Source organism: Gigantopelta aegis, chromosome 4, assembly GCF_016097555.1.
Source record: "Gigantopelta aegis isolate Gae_Host chromosome 4, Gae_host_genome, whole genome shotgun sequence".
Taxonomy (NCBI): domain Eukaryota; kingdom Metazoa; phylum Mollusca; class Gastropoda; order Neomphalida; family Peltospiridae; genus Gigantopelta; species Gigantopelta aegis.
Genome location: NC_054702.1, coordinates 54,663,584 through 54,676,089, shown reverse-complemented (window position 1 = coordinate 54,676,089; position 12,506 = coordinate 54,663,584). Strand labels below are relative to the sequence as shown.

The 12,506-nt window shown below is 36.6% G+C and overlaps 1 protein-coding gene across 4 annotated transcripts in view; it reads left to right on the top strand.

Annotated features, from left to right (window-relative positions):
* The window catches only part of LOC121370764 (dystrophin-like), a 424,499-nt gene that overhangs the window by 219,033 nt on the left and 192,960 nt on the right, over positions 1 to 12,506 (top strand). For all 4 annotated transcript variants that reach the window (XM_041496221.1, XM_041496219.1, XM_041496220.1 and 1 more), the window contains one exon: positions 5,167 to 5,580. In XM_041496221.1, the coding sequence (XP_041352155.1) occupies positions 5,167 to 5,580 (414 nt within the window). The remainder of the gene's footprint in view (positions 1 to 5,166; positions 5,581 to 12,506) is intronic.

The following is a 12,506-nucleotide window of genomic DNA, read 5'->3' as shown; positions in this document are numbered from 1 at the left end:
ACAGCTGTACTTACTTAATTGCCATAATGCATATTGCAGAGTACTGCTTCAGTGCAAGTTATGGCCATGGTGAACATGTTGTTACGGACATGATGAAAGATCTCGGCGTTTAGTTTGACTTTTGTTATTGGCATAAGATAAAATAGAAATTCTGGCTTTTTTGTATTATTTCTGGAATTTGTACCTTTAATTCTCTGGAGTGTTTGCTTTTTCACTTGGCATTTTTATTGTTCATCTTGGGCTCACATATACAGGGAACATTTTGTTCAGTATCACGTCGCAATTTTCTATGCAAGTTTTAGAGATTGCTACACAATTTTACAACAGTAAACAGTAGTTGCTAATCAATTTTCAGTTGACAAGAAATCGCTAATCAAAATTTTGAAAACAAAATGTTCCCTGAAGTAGTTAAATGTAAATTACATCCATTTAAAAAAATTTTTTTAATTCTTTCATATTATTTAATGATATTTTTTAGTATATCAGCATTGCCAGCATGAATGATATTGTATACAGAAAATCAACAGCTTTAAATATTTTAAGCTCAGCAGGGAGACATTTCTGTCCATTTGTCTGTACATCTGATTTACCAGACCCCGGAGTTGCCCATAACATCTTTTAAATTACAAAGACAAAAATAAGTTACCATTATCATCAATCTAAAAAACCCAATAGCATAAAAACTTGTATTATTTAATTAAAAACTTACTTCAGAATCTTGTGTTACAAATTGTTCAGCAAATTTTACAAATTACATGTTTCAAGGATGTAAAATTGGGGTCACTCAGGTTTATGGAAACATCAGCTTGTTGGGTGGTTTTTTTTAAAAGACCTAACATAAGCTTATTCCGTTGCTTCATTTGAACATACCTGGAGAAAAGTGTTACATATTTGGACAAGATTCTTTGGCTGTATTACAGAAACAAGTCGGAGCACCTGATTGTTTTTTGTTTCTTGTTAAACAGGTGAATGAATGGACAGCTGTTCATGCCTGGGGAAAAACACAATCGTCTGGTTTCACGTTTTTCTTAAACATCCTTAACAGTATATCTGTGCTTTAACTTAAAACCTGCTGCTTGAATGTACTTGTAATAGATCTGCAATTGGATTTATACTTGAGATAAATATACCAACATTAGAGGTGGGGGGTTTTTTTTAATGTCAGATTTAATGGATCCATTCCCCCTTCAACTGTTATTGTATAACATTTACTTTTTATAATCCTACATATTTACAGGGCTGGGGTTCTGTTTCTTGTTATTATTGGTTGTTTGTTTGGCTTTTTGGTTTGTTTGTTTGGGGTTTTTTATTGGGATTTTTTTTTTTTTTTTTTTTTTTTTTTTTTTTTTTTATTATTATTATTATTATTATTTAAACTACTAAAAGCATTGTTTTCATTGTATTTTCTTAACACAAACATTCATTATTTTTTGTTACGGAATTACCATACATATAGATATGCTGATTATACATATAGCATAACATTGTTATTTCATAAGACCATATTGATAGCATCATAAATGATTGACCCACATGTCAATGTAGTTATAGTGAATAGAACAGATTGGATGTTTAACGACACCCCAGCACAAAAAAGACGTTGGCTATTGGATGTCAAACTGTGGTGCTTGTGTTCACTGAAGATTGGTGATGAAGAGTACCCTGTGTTATATATCTGGTACTGCAGGTGTTCTGATACAAGTCTTGTGTTTTATATCACTGAATTATTTCTGGATCTAGTAACACAATACACTGCTGTGTTGGATGTAATAGAACTTGAGGCACATGTATGTTGTATACCAAGACAGACAAGAAGACAGCTGAAGTCACTTGTGTTATAGTTCCCTGTCAGGTTCTACACGTAAATGTATCTGTGAAATTGTATCAAGATATAATGATGGAGAAAAAAAAGGGAATATGTGTAATTGTAGACCAAATTTAATTCACTACTTCCATACTAATGTATATCAAAGGCCATGGTATGTGCTATCCTGTCTATGGGATGTTGCATATAAAAGATCATTTGCTGCTAATCGAAAAGAGTAGCCCATGAAGTGGCGACAGTGGGTTTCCTCCCTCAATATCTGTGTGGTCCTTAACCATATGTCTGACGCCATATAACCGTACATAAAATGTGTTTGAGTGTGTCGTTAAATAAAACATTTCCTTCCATACTAATGTCTGTATCCATACACAGTTGTAATGTAGAATTGAATGTTAGTAGTGGCAGTAACAAAGTAAAGAAATGTTTTATCTAACGATGCACATATGGTTAATGACCACACAGATATTAGGCAGTAACAAGGTAAACCACGGACCCTGTGGACTGTTTATTTTGGTTGCAGTAACGGTTTGCTGTTACTGTTGGTGTGATACCTTATTTCTTTCCACCAGTATACAATTAAATGGCAGTCATCACGGTTTGCTGTTACTGTTGGTGTGATACCTTATTTCTTTCCACCAGTATACAATTAAATGGCAGTCATCACGGTTTGCTGTTACTGTTGGTGTGATACCTTATTTCTTTCCACCAGTATACAATTAAATGGCAGTCATCACGGTTTGCTGTTACTGTTGGTGTGATACCTATTTCTTTCCACCAGTATACAATTAAATGGCAGTCATCACGGTTTGCTGTTACTGTTGGTGTGATACCTTATTTCTTTCCACCAGTATACAATTAAATGGCAGTCATCACGGTTTGCTGTTACTGTTGGTGTGATACCTTATTTCTTTCCACCAGTATACAATTAAATGGCAGTCATCACGGTTTGCTGTTACTGTTGGTGTGATACCTTATTTCTTTCCACCAGTATACAATTAAATGGCAGTCATCACGGTTTGCTGTTACTGTTGGTGTGATACCTTATTTCTTTCCACCAGTATACAATTAAATGGCAGTCATCACGGTTTGCTGTTACTGTTGGTGTGATACCTTATTTCTTTCCACCAGTATACAATTAAATGGCAGTCATCATGGTTTACTTTCAGGGCTAGCTTTGGGTCAGCGGAAATGTTTTCCAAATTATCTTTTAACTTCAAAACCCAGTTATTTTCTAACAAAATATTAATAATTACATTAAAATATTTCACCAAAATAACATAAAATTTGCCACTTGCTTTTAAAATTCGCAACTGGCAAATCTGGTGAGTGCTACAGTTAGCCCTGACTTTTATATATTAGTTAAATGAAGGGCGGGATGTAGCTCGGTGGTAAAGTGCTTGTCTGATGCACGGTCTGTGTAGAACCTGCGATTGGGCTCACTGGGCTATTTCTTGTTCCAGCCAGTGCTCCACAACTAGTATAACAAAGGTCATGGTATGTACTATCCTGTCAGGGATGGTACACATGAAAAAAATCCCTTGCTACTAATGGAAAACGTTAGCAGGTTTTCCCTCTAAAACTATATGTCAAAATTACCAATATGTTTGACATCCAATAGCTGAAGATTAATAAATCAATGTGCTCTTGTGGTGTTGTTAAATACAACAAAGTTTAACTTTTTTACTTAATTAAGCATCTTGTTTAACTTTTTTTACTTAATTAAACATCTTGTTTTGAAAGGCAAAAGTTGATGATTATAAAGGCATAACTAGTACAACAAACATAATGGTAAAAATAAGCAGTTAATCACAGAAATTGGGTGAACCTCTTTGCATAATCTGAAATACTTGTTGATAACCAGCTAAAAACAAGCACTCTGACTAACACAGTGTATGGTATATCAAAGGTTGTGGCATGTGCTGCCCTGTTTGTGTCAAAGTGCATATAAAAGGATGAATATGGGTGATCATTTTCAAGACCAAATGTTGTAGATACCAAATAGCCATTATATTTGGCCATTGTTGATCATAATTATTCCTTTCTCCTTCCATGAATCCAGCTAAGACTTAACTGACAGCTTTTATATCTCATAACATCATAGGCTTGATTTCTGCAGTTAAAAACTCATTTAGTGCAATGGCTATTCCTGCATGAGTAAAGATGTAGATGTAGATGTAGATGACAGAATTGCAATCATCTGATGAAGGCAGTGCAATGCTGCCGAAACATTGGTTTACAAATTTTGACAAAATATTGTGTTAAACCCTAATACAAGACTACATTGTAGCTGTAGCGATTACTACATGCCAATTTGAGATTACACGTGTTAGTTTACAGCCATTTTATCACCGACGGGACTTTTATGGCATCATCAGAACTAATGCAAATTCTGCTAATACTGTAGTGTATATCTTACGTGATATTCTTATCGTTTTATTTATTAATCTACCCTCTGTAAAAGAGTTTTAAAACAAGTAAAAGCTATCAAAAATCTGGAAAATTATTGCAGACACATACTTCCCTAGCTATTATAAGTCTACACACTTATGTTATTACATATTGGTTCATGTTCCATATCTAATCATGTGTTCTCCTGTGGGTACTTTATGACTTGGTATAGTTTCACCACTCGGATAACAGGCTATTACCTACCATGTGTGTGTACCCTGATGCCTTGAAATAAACTTAGCTGAAATCACATCTCCTTGAGGGTAAATATCTCTCTGTAATGTACAGGTCTGTTTGATAATCATGGAATGCACTTGATAGTAACTGAAATGTGCAATCTGCTTCATAGTCTTAACACTTTACCGCATCTGTTTACATCACTTTGCAGAACGGGAAAAAAAAAGGTTCAGTTATTTTTGTTACGTTTCTATCTCTTTTTGTATCTGTTGTGTAATGGTGTTTATGGTATTGGTGTCAACCTTGTATGACATAAGGCTTAGTTTGTATTAAATCTATGAGGTTTCTAATGCCAGTAGCTGTGAAACTAATATAAAATATCTAAACTTCTGTTAATTTGGGAAGGTAAATCAAATCAAATTTTTTAAATTTTAAAAAATTTAAAAACAGTTTGAATATAATGTTTTATTGAGTATGTACTGCAGTTGTAATGATACTGCATTTGTTTATGAATGTTCTGTGTCGCTGTATAATCGAAGACGTTCACGAGTTACTTCATTGATTATTTTCTTAAATCTTCATGTACATGTAGCCGAGACAAACACAAAGACCTTTTCTGTGTCTTCTCTGCTTTTTTTGTATCTACAGTCTAAAACCAAGCCATTGATATTTGATTTAAACAATTTTTTTTAATCATTTAAAAATTATCATTTCAGGCTTTCGAAGATGAAATGCGAAAGCGCCAACGAGAGATGGAGAGTCTGCGACAGCAAGTCGTGGCGCTGGAGGACTCGGGAGCCAAGGCCATAGTCAGCCCTGAACTACAGAAGCTGGAACGGCGATGGCAGGACATGAGCTCCCAGATGATGCGCTACCGGCAGCCAAGCGTTACCAATGGAGACCTTCTGGATGGTACCAGTGGTGGTAACAGTCATGTGACCAGGACGTCGTTCAACGTCGTTTCCACCACCGTGACTCGAACGGCCGCAAACGTCCGGTCTCCTACACAGTTCATTCTCGATATTCAGAAAGTGCTTGCCGAGATTTCTGAAATTCAGAAACGTTTGGATTCTCATGAATTACACGGCAGCGATTTCGAAGAATTCCAAAAGCAGGAGCAGATATTACTGGTGGGTATTTTATTGCCCTGCTGTCATTTTATATAACGTTAGAAAGCGGTAGAGCATATTAGGGGACATTTTGTTCAGTATCGTGTTGCGATTTTCTAAGCAAGTTTCAGAGATCGCTACACGAATTTTAAAACATTAAACAGTAGTTGCTAATAAATTTTTACTTGACTAGAAATATTGCTAATCAAATTATGTTCCCTGCATATATAGTTATATAATACTTAGATGTAACAGAACAAAATATTGTATGATAGTTGAATGCACACACCATGGTCTTTGATAATTCAATCATGGAGTAGTGCTTGGGATGAGAAAAAAACTAATAAGAAAAGGGAAAGAAAAAGAAATGTTTTATTTAACGACGCACTCAGCACATTTTATTTACGGTTATATGTCGTCAAACATATGGTTGAGGACCACACAGATAATGAGAGAGGAAACCCACTGTCACCACTTCATGGGCTACTCTTTCCGATTAGCAGCAAGGGATCTTTTATATGCACCATCCCACAGACAGGGTAGTATATACCACGGCCTTTGATATACCAGTCGTGGTGCACTGGCTGCAACGAGAAATAGCCCAATGCCCACTGACAGGGATCAATCCCAGATCGACCGCACAGCGAGCGAGTGAGCGCTGTACCACTGGGCTATGTCCTGCCTTCCAAAATCACCTCAGGAAAGCACTCTACTAACTGAGCTAGATGATCTAGATCTTACCCTTTCTGCGTGTATGGTGTATGAAGGCATGCAGTTGACAATAATCATTGATAGCAATAATACACAAATCTATTACAGCTACATGTACATGTATATGTATGTTTGTAAGATGTGAAATATTCTGAGTTAAGATTTAACTTTAAATTTGCTTTAATCGGCATGATGCCATATGTTTTATATTATTACCAAATAGAGATATATATTGTTCACTTTTGCATATGGTCAACCATGCAGTTTTTAAAGTTCACAAAGAACCAGTTTAATTTAGTGCACCTTTCCTTGAGATAATAAACTCCAAAAGAGAATGGATGGCATTGTGCCAACACTATATGCATCGATGGTGATTAATTGAAAACCATTTGAGCTGCAGTTCAGCAAATACATGTATCAACATGCTAGGTATTTAAAGAATCCTCCTTTTTTCTTCCCTATACTTATTTTCATGCTTCTACCCAATGAGGGTTCAAGCATGCTGTCATAGGAATACACCTCAGCTATCTGGGCTGCTGTCCAGAACAGTGTGTTAATGGTTAGTGCATGGTTAGTGAGAAAGAAATCGGTGAAGTGGTCTTATATCTACATTGTGTCCATTGAGTCATTAAAACTCACTCTGGGTGGGAGTCGGTACCTAGCTGCAAACCCAGTTCCAGGGAACATTTGGTTTGGCAAAATCCTGATTAGCAATAACCGACCTCAGTGGTTTCGTGGTTAAGCCATCGGACATAAAGCCGGTAGGTACAGGGTTCGCAGCACGGTACCGGCTCCCACCCAGAGCGAGTTTTAATGACTCAATGGGTAGGTGAAAGATCACTACCCCCTCTTCTCTCTCACTAACCACTAACAACTAACCAGACAGCCCAGATAGATGAGATGTGTGCCCAGGACAGCATGCTTGAACCTTAATTGGATATAAGCATCAAAATAAGTTGAAATGAAATGAAATGATTAGCAATATTTTAGTCAGTTTAGAATTAATTAGCAGCTTTAAAATTGTGTGGTGATCTCAGAATCTTGCATAGCGAATTGCGACCCATCAATGAACGAAATGTTCCTTGGGCACTTACCAGCCTTAAGTCCAGTGGCTTATTTCATTTCAACTTATTTCCGTGCTTATATCCAATTAAAGTTCAAGCACGCTGTCTTGGGCACATGCCTCGGCTGTCTGGGCTGTCTGTCCAGCACAGTGGGTTAGTCATTAGTTGGGTAGTGAGAGAGAAGATGGGGTAGTGGCCTTACACCTACCCATTGAGCCCTCAAGAACTCGCTCTGGGTTGGAGATGGTACCGTGCTGCGAACCCTGTACCTATCAGCCTGTAGTCCTATGGCTTAATCACTGCGCCACTGAGGCCGGCCCAATGGATTAACCAATACACCACAGAGGCCATAGAAACCTTTCTTAATGATGGGCAATTTAATAAAGGATGGCAGTAATTGAGAAAAGAAAGAAAAGTGAAACAGGCTGTTATGGACGTTGGTTAAGGAGCTTGCGGATTAAGTCCCAAGTGTTTTTATAGCTAACTGGGCATTCCTGGGCACAGTGATGGATTACTGCCACTTGTAGAGATTTCAGAAAACTCTCCGCTAACTCAGTGTTTCCCTTGTTAGTTACATGTATTGCAATAATGCTAACATCTTTCAAACAGACCTTGGCATGCTTATTATGACAGTACTGATGGTATACACAGTGGTGGGTTGGTTCTGAGTACTGCTGAATACTGTATTGTATGTGTAAATCTGTCCGAGAATTTAGAATGGGTGTATGAGGAGGGCTTAAATATACTGGATGGATGGATGGATGGATGGATGGATGGGTGGATGGATGGAGGGATGGAGGGAGGGAGGGAGGGTGGGTGGGTGGGTGGGTGGGTTGATGGGTGGGTTGATGGATGGATGGTTGTATGGGATTGGATGGATGGATTCAAATCATACAAACCACAAGTGTGGCATATACTCGAAGCAACTATTTAATTTGTTAATTTGCATACTGTAGGCATGATTGAAAATTCATTCATTCATGAAATTTTATAACACCCCTCTTACTGCAACTTTGACAGCTTTGTTGAGTATTTTTAACATTATTATACATCAAATCATAAACAAAAAAACGTAACTAAATGTTTGATGAAAAAAAAGTCCGGCTGTTTGTAATATATGTAAATACAGAATGTCATGCTTCTGTATGTAAATACAGAATGTCATGCTTCTGTATGTAAATACAGAATGTCATGCTTCTGTGTGTGTATGTGTCTGGCTTGTCAGATTCATTGTGCAGATTTCATAGTTTTGTGTGTGGATTCAAACTTTCTGAGTTATGAGGGTGTTTTTTTCACACATGATGAAATCTAAGTTAAATCCAGACCTGTCAACCTTTAGTCAAGAGAAAGCAGGAGGTGTGTGTTGAAAAAGCAGGAGATTTTGTCAAAAAACAGGAGATTTTTTAACTGCACATGATTTAATACAATTTTTTAAAAAGTACTACAATAAGTTATATGAACACTACATAATGTCATGTATACTTGTCAACTGTAGTTATTGGCATTAAAAATTACTCCAAAAATCTTAACACTAACAAATTTAAACATTAATTAGTACATTTACAGTATTACATTTATAGGTTGCATCATCGTTATTTGTGTTTCGTGAAAAGTAGACTCAAGATAAATTTATATAGGCCTAAATCTTATAAATTAATATTCAGTTTTTACTACAATAAGGTACAGTGGTGTGGTACTTATTTAAAATCACCATAACCATGCAATAAACATTGTATTTCCACTAATCATTTCTACTAATCATACGTAAAAGCTTATTACTGACATGGTGTGAAATATACCGGAATTTTACCTATTTCCGTGAGTAACATTATGTCAAAAACAAGATTTATTAATCGTACGAAAATAATCCCTTGAAGTGTACTCTTGTTACTAATATTTTACTGCACAAACCTACAAATCTAATTGATACAAGTATTGTTTATACAGCTAATTGGTCTTTCTGTTGTCTTGCTTTGACATGTGATTTTGACATCGTGTGTATTGATGCATGCGTTCACGGTCTACTCTGGCACTTCCAGCCATAGAACTTTGCGTTATGTAATCCAGTGGGAAGACATTTTACGAGTCAGAGGTGTTATTAGGACTAAATTGGATAGTTTTATATATGGCAACACTGAATGTCAGTGCACATCCACAGTAGCTTGAATTTTTTTTATGCTAAGAAAATAACGATTTCCCGGGAGAAACGTTTTTACCGCAGGAGACTTGATCAAATACCGGGAGTCTCCTGCGGAATCCGGGAGGGTTGACAGGTCTGGTTAAATCATAGTTAAGCCAAAAACACCAATCCTTGAAGTTCTACATTTATTACACTCTCTACACCTTTGTCTTTGTAATGGGTGTAATTCTGTAAACAGTTTACTGTCGATAGTTTATGCTGGGTACTATACAACCTGTACATGAACGTGAAACACTACTGTCATTGTTACGCATCCCAACACTGGATGTTGTTAGGTGTCATCTCTTTTTCTGTATCTATTTCTTGGTCCGGGGAGGGATGTAGCCCAGTGGTAAAGCACTCGCTTAATGCACGGTTGGTGTGGGATCGATCACCGTCGGTGGGCCCATTGAGCTATTTCTCGTTCCAGCCAGTGCACCACGACTGGTATATCAAAGGTCGTGGTATGTGCTATCCTGTCTGTGGGATTGTGCATATAAAAGATCCCTTACTACTAATGGAAAAATATAGCGGGTTTTCTCTCTTTAACTGTCAAAATGACCATGTTTGAAATCCAGTGGTTAATAAATCAATGTGCTCTAGTAGTGTTATTAAAAAAAACCCACTTCATTTCTTGTTCTCTGATCCCCCTCCCCCATCCCACCTACACAAAACTAAAATAACAGCCTAACAAAACAAAACACCCAAAGACAATTTATACATCAAAGAGTTCATAAAGCTATAGTAATTAAAACTCTTTAGGCATCAATAATTACCATTATAGTTGTAGAATAAAAACATGTTTTTGTCCATTCCTTCAAAAACATGCCTATCAAAAACTTTACAGCCTTTTGAGTTGGGTTATTTTCATTATTTCTAATGTGAAATCTGCCTTGAGAATCATTCAGATGGAAGATACATTTTAGCATTCAAAAATAGAAAATTTTATGTTTTAGTAAGCTATTCAGAGAACCATAATATTCTTTTAGCTGACATGAGAGTATGCAGTGTGCAAAGTACATGTATTACTGCAGTTGTGAAAGTCAAGGTTAATTTTTAAAAGTACATTTGAAACATGCATACATCTACGTGTGTGTGTATCATAACATTCCCGAGCACAAAATTCCCATAGAATTGATGGACAGTATTACTGTTAGTCAGTTGTACAAGAAGAGCAAATTATTGATGGAGAAATTATTTCAGGAAGAAGTGTTGGCAGTAAATAATGAAAGTGTTTCTGTTACACTTGAAACGTCCCACGCACCTGTCTTTCCAGATAGTACTTAAAACCTGCTGGAGTATAGGCTTGAAATTCTTGATCAGCCCAATACATTAGTTTTAACTCGGGAGAGTGGATCCCAGTCGGACTGGTGAGGAAATACTTTGCAGCACTGGTTGGCCTTTAATCATTCTAATGGCATATCTGACGGAGTGTTTTTTACACCTGTCAGCATCTGTGCATGTGCCAGTCGATCAGAGCCCTCTGACCAATGTGTTTTGTATTTGTGACCAGATCTCTGACCTATGGAAGTTTGTTTTTCATATCCCTATAGCTGAGGTGGTCAGAGAAGTTCACACGCTGTATAAACTGATGGACCTTGTTCACATACTGTTGAAATCATGGTGGTTCAATCATTGGTTTTAATCATCCATTATGTAGTGCATACATATTGTAGAAATCATGCGGGTTTAATCATGGTTTTAATCATCCATTATGTCTGTTATTCATCGAGATCCAATTGATGGTAAAAGTAAATTTTTGACATTTAGTCAATTCCAGTTTGCTATGCTGAGTTAAAAGGTACTGTTCACAATACAGGTCATTGGGATTATTTGAGTTATTATTAATGTGTTAATATGTTATTAATGTGTGGTGGGTGAAGCAGCTTACGCATGGGAAAAAATAATTTTAATTGGTTATCGCTTAGTTGGTCCTGCGCGACGGCATACAATATTTTCTATTTTCGTCTGGTTTGTGCTAACCATTCCAATCTGGGGAAACATTTCCGGATGATACCCACTGCTGATTGGGGCAGTCTCCGAAGAACCTTTCGAAACTAACCAATCGCACAATGTACGAAATTTTCCACAGCACTTGTTTGGCACCCTCTTTCGCCATTGGTTAATTCCTCACTCGTTTTTTGAACGCACCAACCATGTTGCAGTGTGGTGCACACACGTCCTAGTTGCGCGCAATTCCAATCACTTTTTGAATTGGCTAGCTCACTGTTAAACGTATCTCTCTGCTGAGAAATTTTTATATCACCTAATCTTCGTAAATATATATTTTTAAATACTACTGAATCTACGCAAAGCCGAGCATTGTTACACCACCAGTGAACGGTGCGCAAAGATTATGGCGGAAGTTAAGGCATTTTTCCGATTGCCGGCTTGGTATGTTTTAACGGACAGTGAGGAAAAAAAGACTTGCGCTCTACAGGATTATTTGAACACTGTCATTTGTTAATTTTTTCTTCCCCCCCCCTACCCCCCACCCCATTTTTTTATTGATAAACTGATATGTTGTGCATACTTCATGGAACATACATAAAGACATGGTTCATGAACTGGTTTTTAATTCCAATAAATCATATATGATTAATCTTGTTTTGGTGCATTTTGATTGAACATAATATTTTGTATGGTGAAACAGTGTTAAAGTATAGGTACAATTAAATGTTCTAATACTTTCACATCTACATATGAACTTATTTATCAATATTCTTATTTGTGATTCAATTGATTGGTGAACATGTGAATTGTAGTGGCTTGTTATTTATAATGTAGAATAAACATTTCTTGTATAAAATGTGACTTTGTTACATACATGTAGTACATATATTCACCTTTAATGTTTTAAGTTTTACACTTCTTTTGTAACTTAATCTTTTGATGTAGATGCCCCCTCCTCTCTCTTTCCCCCCCCCCCCCCAAAAAAAAAAAGAAAACTAAAAGAAGAAGAAAAGCCGACTATAAAATAGGCCCTACTGTGA